Raw genomic sequence first — 17,001 nt, forward strand, 5'->3', positions numbered from 1 at the left:
TAGTGTCTTTGACATTATACCTTCTTAACAATAATAAATAATAAAATAATAAATAATCTATTTTAATTTAATCTATTTATAATAATTGATAAAAATAGATGATCTATTAATAAATCGAACTAACAATTAGAACTTAAAAATAAATGATGTTTATAAGAAAATAAAAAGAAAAAGAAATAAACTAAATAACAAAGAAGAATGAGCATAAACAAAGAAGAAAGAGATAAATTGTTTAATAAACTACAAGAAATAAGTAATAGTGTTAAGAATCAGATTGATGAAATCATGAAAAGTGCACAAGAATATAATAAAAGTTGGGAAAATAGAATGGCAGAAATGATAACTGATAATGAAAATGAAAGTCCAGAAGATAGAATTAAAAGAATGGAAGGAATTTATGATAGAAAAGAAGAAATAATTAAAAGAAATGAAATAATTAAAAATAAAATAAAAGATGGAATGATGATGATAGATAATTTAAAGAATATCTATCAAAGAATTAACAAAATTAGATACGAAGATAAAGAGATATTATCAGAACAAGTTGATACTATCATTACAAAAGTGATGGAAGCACAACAAATAAGAATTGATAAATTAATTGAAGGAAATAAAGAAAGGAGAATGGTCTATGAAAAAGAGTTAGAAAATATTAGAATAATTTGGGAAAGTAAAAGAGTTGAAAAGAAGCTTACTCCGTCAAAGGAAGAAATTCAACAACTAGAAGAATGGACTTCAAGAAAAATATCCAATATACTATTTGATTCAGAAATTGATGATTGTTATGTTAACACATCAGTATTTGATCAAAAAATAATAAATAAAGAACATATAATAATTATTATTGAAGATACAGAAGGAAATAAATTTGGAGGATATGTTAATGTGAAAATTGATAAAGTTTATAAAGATATAAATGATCCAAAATCATTTTTGTTTTCATTAAAATCAAATGGAAGAATAAAAGGAATGATGAAATTTGATATTAAAGATCCACGACGTGCATTTTGGTTATACAATCAATCAAGTGTTGGATTGTTTGCATTTGGATATGACGATATTCGTGTTTATAAAGAAAATAATAAAACAACATCTTCTTGTAAACAACATTCCTTTGAATATAAAGGAATATCAAATGCACTTTGTGGAAAACAACATCCAGAACGCTTCACACCAGAACGAATTATTGTAATTGAAATGAAATGATTTTTATTCACTATTATTTATTTGAAATATAAATATAAAAAAGAATATAAAATAAAATCAATAAATGAATATGAACAGCCATTTCTTTCATCTGCCAATGAATGAAATGGTGAATATAAAAATGGACATATTTCTTTCTTGTTTTATTTTATTTGAAATAATAATATTCAATGTGTTAATTTAATAAATAATAAAAAGAAATAAGAATAAAAGATAAATAAAAATATAATAAAATATTTATTTTATTCTTTTTTATTTTTTTTTATTTTATTTATATTTATTTTATATTTATTTATTTTATTCTTCTTCTTTTATCTTGGATTCGAAGGTAGCACGTCAGAGACACCACACACAGACCCTAAAATATTTCCTTCCTTCGATTCCCACCAGTTATGGACTGGTTATGGCGTTGCGTTTGGTTAGAAAAACATCTTACCCAGTGCTGCAAGAATAGCAGTGTTTATTATGTACAATGACAGAATATCATTGACAATAAACGAATGGGTATTTATAAAGATGTTATTATTACTTGTTAGAATACAAGTATTATTTGATAATATAAGAAAGATTATCAAAAGAAAAGGGTCAAGTGGATGAGGCTAAAAGAATATTAACCCAAAGCAATACAGTAGTAATTATATACTCTCCTTAAAATAAGAAAATAAAGAAGAAGAAATTTAAACTCATCGAAATTAAAAAGAAATTAAATAATGAATATTTAAATAATTGATGTCTAAAATACTCTATTCCACATCAAAAATGAGAAAAGAAAATTCTCACAGTTCAACAACTAGAAGCAAAGAATAAGCCAAAAGTTGAAGAACAAATACATTTAAAGCTCAGGGACGGGATTAGTAGTCTCCGCTGAGCAAGGAACAATAGAAAATATTTCTATTAATACTTAATTAACTACTTTTTATTCTTCTTCTTTTATCTTTATATCTATTATATATTTCTTATTTTATTATTTATGTTATATTCTTATATCATTTTATTCTTATTTTATTTTTATTCATTATTATTCATTTCATATTAACATTGTTAAATATCAATACAACATATAATAAATAAATGATATAAGATAAACAACAATAAATAATAATAATAATAATAAAATATAAACAAACAATATAAACAAATATAAAATAATAAAATATCATCTAATATAAAATAATAATAACAAAGAATAAAAATAAGAAATGAAAGATGATTAGAAAAGAAAAAATTGACAAAAAGAAGAAATAAATGATGATATTCAAAGATAAAAATCAATATAAAATAAAATATAAAATATAATAAATAATAAGAATAAGAATGATTATATCTTATTTTATTATTATACTCTTCTTCATATTCTCTTATTTTATATATAATTTATAAATTATTATCAATACAAGAAATCAACATATGAAACACATTCTAATATACGTCTTATGATATTAAACAAACAGATATATCAAAAAGTGAATGACAATATCATAAAAGACAAGATGTGTATGTATTGGATAAAAAGAAGAAAACTGGTCTATTATTTAATATGACCTGTAGCAGATCATAATATTAATGGAACATATTGGAAGAAAAGAAATATGTATAAAGAATAAAAAATAGATAAGGCAAATAGAGAAATTAAGGGATGTTTAAATAATTCGGGTAGTAATCTCTATAAATTGATTAGTAAATACAGAAAGCATGAGATTATTAAAAGAATTAAAAACTGAATATCAATTAGTACAAAATAGAGAATTTATATATAATTAATTATAATAACAATATTATCAATAAATTATTACAAAATCAATATGAAAATTATACTAGTTAAAATATTATTGGGTTTCAATAAATTATTAAAACGATTAGTGCTATTTTATAAAATACTTTATATTTTATATTTAACTATACTGCTATTTCTTTTGTCATCACACTAATAAGTATATATATAAATAAAATCTATAGACGGACTAGAATTTATTGAAGAACCTGGAATAACCACTTCTTAACATTTATAATAGCTTATTATTGATACATCCATCAATAAGTTCTTTTTAAATTCAATGCAATAACATTTAAGATTTATTCAAAACAAAATATTAAAGAGTTATTTTATTAAGACAAAATTATTATTAAATAATTTTGAGTGATAATAAATAGATTCAAAAATTGGTTTAAAAAACTTTTAAGAACTTAAAAGATGTGATACTAAAAATCATAAAAACTAATGAGCTAAATTATGTTTAAACAAATGACAGAATGTCGTTCTATCAAGTTAGTACTTGAACAAGAAGTGAAAGGAATAACTATAAAATAACAAAACATCAATAAATAAAGAGCATGAAAATACAATGGGATACAAAACAAAAAAGAATAATTATCAAAAATAAATGTTTTTTGTAAAAAAAGGGTAGAAAAGAACTATTTTAAGAAACATTGGTTAAAGGATAAAGATGCCAGAATATGATACAAAAGGGCTTAGAGAGATACAAAAAAAAGACTTTGAACTAGACCAGTGGTACACATCTTTTAGGGATGAAAATTATTGTGAAGACCACCTAAGTGATATTTTTGCAATAGCAACAAATAAACTAGTTAAAGATGTTTCTGAGAAATGTTGTTGTTTTAAATAATTAAAAATAAATTCATTAAGTATTAATATTAAAAAGTTTAAAAAAGAATAATAAAAAAAATAAAAAGAATAATAACTATTTATTCGACATTATTTATCAGTACAAATTTTTTAAATGCTGTCTTAAATATAAAAGAATAAGTTTTTCCTTTCATTAAGAAAATAGGTCAGTGAATAAAAGTTTTATTAAATTAACAGTTATAAAATATAAAAATAAAATAATTAAATGAATTTTATGGAAAAATGATTTTATTTAACTTATAAACTAATTTTTTCCTTTCAACTTTTTATTTAGATTTTTATATTTCTACAATTTAACTTACTTGTTTAATACCATTCATATTATAGAGACTAATTTAAAAATAGTAATTGAAATAAAAAACCATTAAGTATTTTTCACTGAGTTCGGAGTTAAGAGGTGTTAAAAATAGATTTGTTAAATTAAAAAAAAAAATTTTATTTCAAATTTTAAAGAAAACAGAAACAAAAAAGAAAATTTCATTTTATTATTTCTCTAATGGCATCACCTCGACTCAGTTTTAGACAAAGTTTGGTTTCTCCACATTCTAAGTTATTATCTACTGTTCCTTTAGTTGTGTTTTTAAGTGACCAAAATGAAATTATACAAACTATGAAAACAGTTCCACCAGCAACAATGCTTGTTTGGGTTTTAACACCAACAAGTGAATCAACAAAGTTTGAAATTATATCTACTTTATTTAATTTTAAATATATTAAAGAAAAGAATAAATATATTTATATTTCTTTAGAGGAATTACTATTACAATTAAATATTATAATTTAATTTCACATCACACATTATTCAAAGATAGTATTCTTACAACATTAACAAAGAAAAAAATTGGTAATTCAAAACAAATAGAATATAATGTATCTACTAATGTTAAAGGAATTACTAATAATAATATTAGAGTTGCCATTAATCAATTCATTTTATATCAACAACTTGTTCAATTTCTTATGAGAACTCAATATTTTAGTGATTTACCTTCAATGAATAAATTCCCTACTATTCATCCAGATCCAACTTCTCCTCGTTTAATTTGTCAATGGATTCAAGGAATTAAAAGAATTGATTTAGATGAAGAAAACGGTTCTTTATTATTATTAAATGAAAAACTTTCTATTATCGCTAGATGTGAAACTGTTAATAATGCAATTGATGCATTAAAACAATACATTAACCCTTCTCAACTTCCTATTTCTCTTTCAACAGAAATGTTCAATATAACTGAAAAATTAAATGAACTTCATGCAATAAACTATTCTGAGTCTTTTGTTATTAAAGATGTAATAATGATTTTACCCAAATTTATAAATGATTTATGTCATCATCCAATTAATACTCTTGTTGATTCCTTAGAAGTATTAATCAGTCGTGTTTTTTCTAATTCTTTAATTGAACAAAAGACTATTATTAAAATGTTATTTGATCATATAAGAATTCATCCAATTTGTGATGGAATTTATCTTCTCATTGGTAAATTATTGGATAAGTATACTAAAGCATTTTGTACAGTTCTTCAAACAGAAAAGGTAGGAACTATACTAACTGAAAAGATGAAAGAAATATATAAAAATATTTTTGGTGATTATACCTTTGATGAAAAATCATTACCATCAATTAAAACTGTTATTGTCAAAGATGACAATACACCAATTAACTATGATGGTGTGGACAGAGGATCATCAAAACAAGTAAAAAGAAAATCTATATTCTTCTCAAATTCATTGTTCCAAGAGGATGATACTTTCTTAAGAAGACAAAGTAGAAGTTTCCAAAGAGCAATTACTCCTAGAAAAATAGGAAAAGGAAAAGGTGATGAACAACTAGAATCAAAAAATGAAATGAGAGATGAAGCAAGAAAATTAGCTCAAGCATTTTTTAATGAAAGTCTTCCTTATATTCTTAAAGTAGATCAAACTGGAGTTAAAATATTTAGTTCAAAAAATGAGAATGAAGCATTTCTTGATAACTTAACTTACAAACCTGGATTTGAACAATTAAAACAAGTAATTAAATTGGTTAGATATAATATAGTCATAGAAGAAAATCCTGAACTAATCAAACAAATTTGTTTCTTCCTTATTCCATCAGTATCATTAGGTTATAAAGATTGTTTTAAAGAAATTACTGATTCTATGGAAGATTATTTTCAACATATTTATACATGTAATAAAGAAAACATTTTTATGAAAGTACTAACTGACTGGGAATTAATTGTAGAAGAATCAAAATCATTTAATGCTTATTTCTTCCGTATTTTATTAAAAATCTTTAGAGTTTATTTGAAAATAGCTAGATATCAAACAATTGGATTAGGGTTATCAGAAAGAGTTTTAATGCCGATTTCTTTATGTCTTCAACGTCCACAAACAGAATGTTATTTAGATTCTCAGTATGACCTTTTAATAGAAGTTGGTCGTTGTTTTAAGATTTTTAATAATAAATGTTTAAATGAAACACACTCAGTTCATGCAATTCAACAAATTTATTCACCAAAAGAAATTAGTAAATTGGCAATGGCATGTGCAAAAAGATATCTTATTGACTATGAAAAAGAAACATCAAATTATCATGAAAATGTTAACAAATTACTTGGAAAGAAACGAGAATATACCATTCTTTATTTCCAAGTTCTTGTTCGTTTATTACAAGTCTTTGACCAAAAATCTCTTCCAAATAATCAAAATTATACATCAGTTCAAGAAAATTTAGAAAATCTAGTAGTCCCACCAAATGGATTTCTTTTTAGATTTTTAAGAGATGAAACTGTTTTATTTGGAGTTGATGCTAAAGTTACTGCACTCTCTTTTTTTACATATTTCTTTAGTGTAAATTCACCAATTATCAGAAGAAAGTCTGTTGTTAATGAATATATTCGATTTGCATTTAAATTATTTATTAAAATATATTACAAAGACACTTGGACTGACGATGATATTAGAGTATTAATTGGTGCTTTGAAAATGTTAAATGGACTTGCAGCACATAAAACTGAGTTTAGTAGACAAACCTTTTTTAGATTAGGTTTATTCTCATTATTATTACACGAAGTTATGTTAGAATTTAATATGAGTTGGAATAATTCTCATGAAGAAGAAACGGGGATTTTTGACGCTTTTAAACAACAACCAAAAAAACAATTAGAACAAACAAAAACACAAACAAAACGTATTGCTGGAAGAAAGAATATGAAAGTTAATATTCCTAGACTTTGTGTAAATGCTAGTCCAACTAAACCACTTTCTCCTCGTAAATTTGAAACAAAACTAGATGAGGACACTAAAAAGGATGGAATCACTCAATTATCACCTCGAATTATATTGGAAACTTCTAAATCAAGATCTCCAAACACAAACAATGTATTGGATGGAAAACTTCAATCACCTTCTGCTGATACTCAGTCTCAAGAAATTCAAAAAACTATCACAGTCCATAAGAAAAGACTAACTTTGACTGATGAATGTTATAAACCATCAAAGAAAAACACACCTACTTCTGATAATAGATCTGATAGTCTTTCTCCAGACCCTCAATATTTCCAGGTTGTAGAAACCCCAAAAGAACATGAAACAATTTATAACACTCCTCCTATTGAAAGCCCTGGTAAAACTCCTCCTATTGACGTCATTAAGAAAGGGACTAAGACTCCTATGCGTTTGTCATTAGTAAAAGTTCCTGGAATCATTACTGTCAGTCCTCCTGATTCATCTCGTTCAAGTCTAAGAAGTTCACTTGAAGCAGGTAGTTTTTTTATTCCTTGCAAGTTAGAAGATGAGACACAACACAAAACATCTCCAATAACGTCATGTAAAGATATTTCTATTCCATTGAATAATTTTGAAGAATCAGTCATACGAGAAGAAGAGTCTAAGAAGAGAGAGTCAGTTAATCCAACATCCAATAATACAAAGATAGTTGAAACAACAAATGAAGAACCTCAATCAAGTGCTTCAAGTGATAAACCAAAGGATACAAAAGTTAAAGAAGAAACAAAAAAAGAAATTACGCCTCCTGCACGAAAAAAGAGACCACCACCACTTAAAATGGTTCCAGCTATTAGAAAATCTATTGATAACTCAGGAGCTGGAACGTCATCAGTATCAGGAAGTACAACTAATAGTTCTAATGGATTATTGACACAAGTAGAACAGAAATTTAAGGAAACAGGGAAGTTACATCTTATTCTTGATAAGATGATGTTTGAAAAAACAAATACAGAAGTAGTAAAAGTTGATGAACATTCGTATGAAAATATGAGAAAAACAAGAAGAATTTATGTTAATAGTGATGTACATAAAGAGATATTAATGTTATTGTTTAATTTAATAGTGATGGAGAATGGAGTATTAGATCCATTATATACTGATCAATTTCCTGATTTAAAAGGTATGAAAGATGCATTATTTATTTTGTCATGTCATTTAGATCGTAGTTCAAATAGAGAAATAGCAAAACAATTGTTCTGTCAAGAATCATTAAATCCAGGAATTCAAGAGTTATTGAGGTTATTATCACAACAATTTTTTGATATGTCAAAGTACTCTATTATTAAAGTAATTGGAGAGGGAGCATATGGAGTATGTTCTGAAGCATTAGTAAAATATGGTACAGATTTAACATTAAATAAAGTTGTTATCAAACAAATTAAAATCTCTGAGTCACCTAAGGCAAGAAGTGTTCTTCATGATATTTTTAATGAAATTCTTATTCTTGAAAGACATTGTAGAGATGAAAGGGTTTCACATTTATTTGAATATGGATATAATGAAGGATTTTATAACATTGTTATGTATCAATATTCTGCATCATTAGGGTCATGGAGAAGAAATTTACAACCATCAACATCAAATACAAGAATTCATTTATTATTAAATATTTACAAAGAAGTATTACGAGTTTGTCAAGTTTTAAATCAAAGAATTATTCATTTTGATATTAAATGTGAAAATTTCTTAATTGAACCATTACCTGGAGTATCATTAGAAACAGTTAATAATCCACAAACAGAAATTCCACCATTTAAATTATGTCTTGCTGATTTTGGAGAGGCATGTGTTTATCGTAATGATAAAGAAGCAAATACAACTAGACATCGTGGAACAGAATCAATTAAACCACCAGAAATGTTAAAAATGGACTTAGCAGGAGGAATGCCTGTAAATGCATCATGTGATATCTGGGCATTAGGTTGTTTGTTATATGAGTTATATACATCAAAAATGCTTTTTGCAATTGCTGATGTTGGAGAATTTTATTTTAGAGTATTAAAGAGTGAAGAATTATTAACTGAAGAAAATAAAGAATTACTTGGAAATAATGAGTATTTAATTGGATTTCTTGAATTTGTATTAAATAGAGATCCAACAAAACGACCTCAAATATCTGCATTAGCACAAAGATTTGATGAAGTAATTGAAAAATTTAAAAAAGATAATAAAAAAGATTTACTTAAAGCAAAAAAATGGGAAAAGAATAGAAAGATGTTAGAAAGAAAACAATACGAACAAATTGAAGAAGAAAATATTCAATTAAAGAAAGATATTGATATTAAAAGAGGAATAGAAGTTGTTAATTTTGAAGAGTCTAAACAAGTGTTCAAATATTTTAATAATATTCTATTTGGTGGAGAAATGAATGATGAAGAAGTATATAAAAGAGGAATTAAATATGTTATGCATTTTGGAGAAGAATTACCAACATCACTTTCACTTACTGCTATGAACTATCCTATTCCAAAAACAGTTGAAGAAATGATTAAATTATTTTCACGAATTATTGAAGTATTAAGGGAATTTGTTGTATCAAAAAGGGCTGTTTATATTTGTGGAGATAAAGGATATATGCCAGCTGCTTTGTTACTTGGATTTACAATGCAAAAACATTACTTATCTGAATATGAATCTTATCTTTACATTCAAAAAGTATGTCCATATGTTAGACTTCATGAATCAGTTTTAAGTGGATTAAAATATTTTGAAAAGAATCCAATTCCATCAATTTTCAGTGGCAATGATAAATTAAGACATTTCCATTGTTTATGTGGAATTGTTGATATAGTTTTAACTCAACCTATTGATGAAGAATTAGTTAGAAATTGTAGATGTGAAGCAGATGGTAAAGAATCTTGTCCTAATCGTCACAATGGTTGTAGAATCTTTTTAGAAACAATGAAAGAAAAATCATCATATGATGCAATATTTATGAAATGGGTTGGAGTAAAACAAAAGAATGTTGTGGGAATGAAGAATCTTTTAAATGTTGTGAATGTGTTTGTTTATTCTTTTGTATTATTTTATTTAATCAATTAAAATATTTATCTAATTAGATTACCATCTTCTGGTAAAAGTGCAAAGATATATTCTTGTAAGAGTTGTGGATTCATTATGTTTGCCATTCCTAAGAAAGGATTAGAAAAGAAGTTTTCAACAAATGGTAAAGGTTATGATTTATTTATAGTGGCTAATAATGCTGGAATAGAACTGTTCTAATCAAACAATTTCATTTGTAATTTATCAATTTATACAATCTATTATTTAATTCTATTTTTATCTAAAATCTTTTCAATCTTCTAACTTAACAAACCATTTTTACTTTGTATTTCATTTTTTTGTCATTACTTCTGTCTACAACATCCTTAATTTGTTATACTCTTTTATAAGTCATCTTCTGTTCATTTTATCTTTTTCTTTATTTAATATTTTTGTAAGTATTATTATTTTGGTTACATTTCACAATAAATAATGTAGTTAATATTAATACATTGTATGAAAAAAAATCCGTTTTGAGAAAAGAAGTTGATGGATTTAATAGAAGATTAATTAATTTTTTCATTATGTAAAAGTGTCTGAAAATCAAACTAAGTTGTAAAATAATAAAATCAATTTATTCTCTTATAAGTTCACATGAAGAATCAGGCCATTTGAGATGAATAAATGAAAAACCAACAGGATTTGTCTGTGTATCATAATGAGAAGTAAAATAACGTTGAATTGTATTATATCCAATTGCATAATAACCACAGTTATGTTTGATTGAATCATCCATCTCCTCGTAAAAAGCTTGTTCCATTAAGGAATCAGTAACTCCATTCATTTGGAAATGAATAGTAGTTTTCTCGTTGACAGCTTTCATATCAATAGACATTAATCCTTCACGATTTCTACTAGTTCTATTAGTAATATAATAAGTAAAAGTATTATACGTATTTTCATTAATACCTTCAGGATATTCATACATGTACTTTAAATAATTTGTTTTATTTAAATGTAACGGACTGGTATCATTCCAATGAAGGAATGAATGGATATTACCACATCTTTCAAAATCGTCATTTGCGTTAAGTACACTACCTGATGGTTGAATATCATCAATGTAATATTCTAAACTATGCCCTGTTGTGGCACCTTCATCTCGAACAAATAATGCTCCTTTATCGTTTGTTCTTGGGATAGGATAATTATCATCCCATCCGACAACAACAACACTTTTTAACTTACCAGTTGAATAAAGAATATTAGAGTCATGGTAATATCCATCAAATGTTCTTATTGGAGTGTCTTGGTAATAGCACTTTTGAGTAACATTGTAAGCACATTGAATGGGATGGTCATTATCTTTTCTTAAAGAAGAAGAAATAATAGTACGATCAACAAAATCATCAAATGTCAATAACACTGGTTGATGGTAAATGGTCATAAATCTCTTTGCTTCACTTACAAGTAAGGTAGCATTTATTCCCATTCTGCCAGATACCTCTACTCCTGTTAGTGTTTTATTTTGATGAAGAAATTTAAGAAATAGTTTATGAGATTCAATAACATCAGGAGGACAATCAGAAGAACTTTCACAAAGCATATATTGTATTAATGGACCAATACTGCTTGTAGGTTCTCGAAGATATTCTTTGCATTGATTTGTATTATTTCTTTCAGGAGAAGTACAATATTTTTCTACTTGTTTTATAAATGAATGACAATCAAATGAATAATCATTTCCATTAAGGAATGTCTTATCATTATTTTTATAATAATACTTTCCTTTTAAATGCATAAAATGTAATAAACTCATTGACATAAAAGCTAGTGGTGCTTCAAAAGAGGAGGGACAATATGGAAAAGAATTTGATTGATAAGGGATTGATTCTTGTATTGTAGGTAAGACATAATTAGATGGATATCTAATAAACACAGTTTCATACTCTGACAATTTTTGAACTTGATCTTTTAATATGAAGTAAGATGCCATAGAAACTGCAAATATTCCAATTTCAATTACAATAAGAATGATCCATAATATAACTAAAGGAATCTTTGAAGATTCAAATAAGTCCATCAAAATAACACAAATTGGTTTTTTAAAGTTCCATTTTTTAATCAAAAAATGTTTTTTATTATTATAATGTTAATAATAACAAATTATTATTAGGAAAAGTTTTTTTTAAAATAAAATATTAATAAACCTAAAAAAAGATCAACTAATAAAAATATCTTCAATAATAAATTATTGGCAAAGCAAAGTCTTTTATCATTAAAATATTCTGAAAGTACTACAGAGGTCTTTACTAAGAAATTTTATTGTAATAAAAATAAAAAAAATTAAAGAAAAACGTAAGAAACTTTTTAAATTCAATTATCAAAAGTTTTTAAATAAGAAGAATAGAGTTAAGAAATCTAATGAATTTTCCATATTTTTGATAAGAATTGTTTTCAATGATTTTTTTTATTATTAAAAAGTAGTTTTTGAATAATAAAACTCTATTAATTCAATATGTGTAGTCGTCTGACAAGAACAACATTTTCAGTTCCAAGAGTTACTGGGACTACATCTGTATTAAGGAAAAACATTCCTGTTATTCGAGTAATTGTAGAAAATGAAGGAAAAACATTTACACCAATAAATACTCCACAACAAATAATAAATTTTTATTATGACCCGAAGAAAACAAAAGAAAAATATTATTTTTGTTTAAATCACCAACCATATTATTTTGATAGACTTTCAGAACCTTTGTTTGTTTAATTTCTATTGAGTGTATAATATATACATTAAGAATGACTATCTAACTATTCAGCTTTGAATGTAAGTTTTGTATCTATTGTAATTCATATGGATATTGGCCAACATTCACATTAGTTAAAGTTGAACAATGTATTAATTATAAACCAATTAACTCATTTCTTAATTTTCTAGAATCAAATAAAATGACATTTGATTGTATTGGAAATGAATTTCTTTTAGTGTTAAAAGCGAATACAGATGAATGTCGTGATTTTAGAGCAACTTTAGCACGTATTCTTCAAGAAAAAATAGTTCTATTTGAAAGTGATGTTATTGATAAATTTGGTGATGATACTCAATCACAACAAGATGCAAAAGATATTTATGAAGAAAACGAATATGTTTATGTTGAATCTGAACCGCCTATTCCAACAAATTGTATAGAACTAAAAATTAATGGAAGGTATGGAGTTGATATGTCAATGAAAACTATTGTCCAAAAACCTACAGACACAATTGCAAAAGTTATTAATAACTTATTTACGAAATTATATACAATGAAACCAAAAATATTTGATAAAAATTCAAAAGCAACAGATTTTGTATTAAAAGTTAGAGGTTCAAATGAATTTTTAATACCATAGTTTGTTTTATAAATTAAATAAATAAATTAAATTATTTATCATATAGTAATAATGATAAAATAGAATATACTCTCAATGATTTTGATTATATTAGAAAATGTGTTAGATTAAATCAAAATATTGATGTAGTATTATTCAACAGAAAAAAAATGTATCAATACATGTTTGATAAAGAAAAAATAGTATTATTAAAACAATTTAATACTTTTGTTGGAAATGATTATTGGAGTAAATTACAAAAAAATACAAATGATTTATCTCAACGTGCTGCTCAAATTCAATTTTCTATTCAAATTATTTCAATTGAAAATATTAAGTATTTAAAAATTATTAAAAAAGAAGATAAAAAAGAAACAATTTCAATTACTTCATTTAGAGCATATTTTGCATTATCTTTACATTACGGTATTCGTTATTTAGAAAAAGAGAAATTTACTAATGTTTTTCAAGTTAGTGAAGGAAAACTATTATTAAAAGAACCATTTAATGTTAGTTTCGAAACACTATTATCTTCTCTTCCCAAAGAAACAAAAATGATAATTTCATTGTATATGACTGAATTACCTGTTGGTATTAGTGTTAATGAAATCAATAAAAAAGATATTTGTTTAGCAACTATTAATTGTAAATTAGTTGACCATCATAAATATTTTATGAAAGGATTATTTAATGTTGGAATGTGGGAAAGAACTGAACCAAATCCTATTATGATGTGTTGTGAAAACACATCACCTGAAACATGTAAATTACGTTATTGTGTTATTGAATTTGATAAACCAATTAAAATGGATACTTTTATTGGAACTGAAGAAGAAATGAATGTTCCAATAAATACATCACAGAAATTAGATTTAAATGATACTAAAATATTTAAAGAAGCTGTTGAAGCTGATCCATTAACAGTGCTTAGTCAAGAGGATTGTAGATTATTATGGAAATATAGGTATCTAGTTGAAAAAACAAAACCTGGATCATTAGCACGTTTAGTTTCTGCTGTTGATTTTACTCAACAAAGTGAAGTATTAGAATTACATAGATTATTAAATAAATGGCCATTACTTAAACCAACTCAAGCATTAGAGTTATTGGATTTTAGATTTCCAGATGAACAAGTAAGATTATTTGCTTTAAAATGTTTAGATGCAATGAAAGATTATGAATTAGTTAATTTTCTTCCTCAACTTGTTCAAGCATTAAAATTTGAATTACATCATCAAAGTAATTTAGCATATTTTTTACTAAGAAGAGCATTAAGAAATAAAAACATTATTGGACATCAATTCTTTTGGTTTTTAAAAGCTGAGATGCATGATAATAGAGTAACTGAACGATATGGAGTGCTATTAGAGGCATTTTTAAATGGGTGTGAAAATTATAGAACAGAGTTATATAATGAAGTAACATTTCAAAACCAGTTAGTTGTTATTGCTAATAAAGTGAAACAAATAGAAGTAAAAGAAGAACAAAAACAATTACTTAAAGATTCATTAGCAAAATTAAAATATCCTGAAGAAATGTCATTACCATTAGATTCACGATTTAGAATAAAAAAACCAGTTCCAAATACTGGAAATGTATTTAGTAGTAAAAAGAAACCACTGATGTTAGTATTAGAAAATGTAGATCCATTAGGAGATAATATTATGGTTATACAAAAAGTTGGTGATGATCTTAGACAAGATGTTTTAAGTTTACAAATGATTCAATTAATGAATAATATTTGGAAATCTGCAGGATTAGATTTAAGAATGTTACCATATCATTGTACTGCTACAGGAAATGAAATAGGAATGTTAGAACTAGTTCAAGATTCTGAAACTTATGGAAAAATTATTGCAGATGAAGGAGGTCAAGGTACATTAAGAATTTGTAAAGAAGATTTATTAACTAAATGGTTAAAGAAACAATGTTCAAGAAAAGAGAGTAAAGTTACATTTGAACAAGCTGTAGAGAATTTTACATATTCATGTGCAGGATATTGTGTAGCAACATATATTTTAGGAGTTGGAGATAGACATAGTGATAATGTAATGATTCGTAGAGATGGTAGATTCTTTCATATTGATTTTGGACATTTTCTTGGACATTTTAAATCAAAGTTTGGAGTTAAAAGAGAAAGAACACCATTTAAATTTACTCAACATTTTGCACATGTTATGGGTGGTAAAGGATCAACTCAATTTAGTATATTTGAAGATCTATGTATAAGAGCATTTGCTTGTATTAGAAAACAAGGGTCTTTATTTATTTACTTATTTAGATTAATGCTTGCTACTGGTATACCAGAATTACAACATGAAAAAGATATTGAATATATGAGAGATACTTTTATGTTTGATAAAAAAGATGATGAAGCAAAAGAAGCATTTAGACAATTAATTTATGAATGTTTAGAAGCTAAATCACAAACATTAAATGATATGATTCATGATTTCGTACATTATAAATAATACAAAAATTGATAATAAAAATAAAAACAATTTGATTTTATTTTAAATTCTTTTAATTCAATTGATTTATTAAAATAATATTTAAATATATATACCTTTAAAATAATTAAACTAAATTTCTATGAAGAAAAATAACAACCAAGTTTAAAAATATTCCTCCTTAAACTACTTGAGATTGAGCTGGTTTCTTCTTTCCTTTTGAATTAACAGCTGTTGGAACATTAGGGAATACTCCACCATATGAAATAGTAACATCTTTAAGAAGATCATTTAATTCAAGATCTGATCGAACTGCAAGTTGAATATGTCTTGGAGTAATTCTTGTTTTGTGGAAATCTTTTGCTTGTCCACCTGCAAGTTCTAAAACTTCTGCAACAAGATATTCAATAACAGCTGTTAAATAAACTGATGCCATTTTATTAATATGTTCTCCATATCTTCCTTTTTTAAGAGCAGCATGAATACGAGCAACTGGGAATTGTAAACCTGATTTCTTAGAAAGAGTATTTTTTCTTCCTTCATCATCATGTGATTTTACTTTCTTTTCAGTGACTTTCTTTGGTTTCTTTTCTACTGATTTTTTTTCAGTGGCTTTCTTTTCTACTACAGGAGTAACTTCTTTTTCTTTAGTAGCGTCCATTGTATTTAAAATACAGTTTTGATTACTTAAGATCTTATTGTCATCTTAAATATTCCCAAATTAGGTTTTCCTATTTTTCTCTTTTTACAGAAAATCATTAAAAATGAATCTTGATTCTTTTTCTTGTCTATATCATGTTTTGATTACATTCTGAATTTATATCATCTTCATAAAATTATTTACCATTACATTTTCAATATATGAATTTACTTGTTTATCATGTTTTTTTCATCATATATTATACATTTATTATTATTTTTACAAGAATAACGAAGACAACTTGAATTTTTGTTCACTTCTTTTTCTTTTTTTTTTTCTCTTTTCGGGAAACCCTTTTTTTTGCTAATATAATAAATATTATTATTATAAAACTATTTTACTATTTCTATAAATAGAGTTCTCTTTTTAATAAA

General features: G+C 25.1%; 4 protein-coding genes across 4 annotated transcripts, besides 24 other annotated features; 2 read left to right on the plus strand and 2 right to left on the minus strand.

The window, feature by feature from the left end:
* Positions 1-29: 29 nt before the first annotated feature.
* Positions 30-97: a sequence feature (AT_rich).
* Positions 98-137: 40 nt separating this feature from the next.
* Positions 138-257: a microsatellite.
* Positions 258-266: 9 nt separating this feature from the next.
* Positions 267-1,524: a repeat region.
* A 1-nt stretch (position 1,525) lies between these two features.
* Positions 1,526-2,126: a repeat region.
* Positions 2,121-2,558: a repeat region.
* A 6-nt stretch (positions 2,559-2,564) lies between these two features.
* Positions 2,565-2,594: a sequence feature (AT_rich).
* Positions 2,595-2,928: a repeat region.
* Positions 2,929-2,950: 22 nt separating this feature from the next.
* Positions 2,951-3,037: a sequence feature (AT_rich).
* A 32-nt stretch (positions 3,038-3,069) lies between these two features.
* Positions 3,070-3,102: a sequence feature (AT_rich).
* Positions 3,103-3,304: 202 nt separating this feature from the next.
* Positions 3,305-3,341: a sequence feature (AT_rich).
* Positions 3,342-3,828: 487 nt separating this feature from the next.
* Positions 3,829-3,905: a microsatellite.
* Positions 3,906-4,002: 97 nt separating this feature from the next.
* Positions 4,003-4,104: a sequence feature (AT_rich).
* Positions 4,105-4,250: 146 nt separating this feature from the next.
* Positions 4,251-4,302: a sequence feature (AT_rich).
* Positions 4,303-4,346: 44 nt separating this feature from the next.
* Positions 4,347-10,345, plus strand: EDI_083700 (uncharacterized protein; the record flags this gene model as incomplete). Its single annotated transcript, XM_001739921.1, has 3 exons — positions 4,347-4,525; positions 4,600-10,125; positions 10,183-10,345. The coding sequence occupies 3 exons, from the start codon at positions 4,347-4,349 to the stop codon at positions 10,343-10,345; spliced, it is 5,868 nt and encodes a 1,955-aa protein (XP_001739973.1).
* Positions 4,544-4,637: a sequence feature (AT_rich).
* Positions 6,742-6,768: a sequence feature (AT_rich).
* Positions 6,977-7,024: a microsatellite.
* Positions 10,143-10,174: a sequence feature (AT_rich).
* Positions 10,346-10,739: 394 nt separating the features above from the next.
* On the minus strand, positions 10,740-12,188 carry EDI_083710 (uncharacterized protein; the record flags this gene model as incomplete). The annotated part of the gene is made up of 1 exon (XM_001739922.1): positions 10,740-12,188. One exon carries the CDS (start codon positions 12,186-12,188, stop codon positions 10,740-10,742), a length of 1,449 nt encoding a protein of 482 aa, XP_001739974.1.
* A 32-nt stretch (positions 12,189-12,220) lies between these two features.
* Positions 12,221-12,314: a sequence feature (AT_rich).
* Positions 12,315-12,422: 108 nt separating this feature from the next.
* Positions 12,423-12,456: a sequence feature (AT_rich).
* A 167-nt stretch (positions 12,457-12,623) lies between these two features.
* Positions 12,624-15,948, plus strand: EDI_083720 (phosphatidylinositol-4,5-bisphosphate 3-kinase catalytic subunit gamma isoform, putative; the record flags this gene model as incomplete). Its single annotated transcript, XM_001739923.1, has 3 exons — positions 12,624-12,865; positions 12,928-13,497; positions 13,545-15,948. 3 exons carry the CDS (start codon positions 12,624-12,626, stop codon positions 15,946-15,948), a joined length of 3,216 nt encoding a protein of 1,071 aa, XP_001739975.1.
* Positions 13,503-13,560: a sequence feature (AT_rich).
* Positions 13,790-13,836: a sequence feature (AT_rich).
* Positions 15,938-16,067: a sequence feature (AT_rich).
* A 41-nt stretch (positions 16,068-16,108) lies between these two features.
* Positions 16,109-16,588, minus strand: EDI_083730 (histone H2A, putative; the record flags this gene model as incomplete). Its single annotated transcript, XM_001739924.1, has 1 exon — positions 16,109-16,588. One exon carries the CDS (start codon positions 16,586-16,588, stop codon positions 16,109-16,111), a length of 480 nt encoding a protein of 159 aa, XP_001739976.1.
* Positions 16,589-16,821: 233 nt separating this feature from the next.
* Positions 16,822-16,849: a sequence feature (AT_rich).
* Positions 16,850-16,931: 82 nt separating this feature from the next.
* Positions 16,932-16,982: a sequence feature (AT_rich).
* Between the last annotated feature and the right edge of the window lie 19 nt (positions 16,983-17,001).

Source organism: Entamoeba dispar, genomic scaffold (genome assembly GCF_000209125.1).
Source record: "Entamoeba dispar SAW760 scf_1105229462549 genomic scaffold, whole genome shotgun sequence".
NCBI lineage: Eukaryota > Evosea > Mastigamoebida > Endamoebidae > Entamoeba > Entamoeba dispar.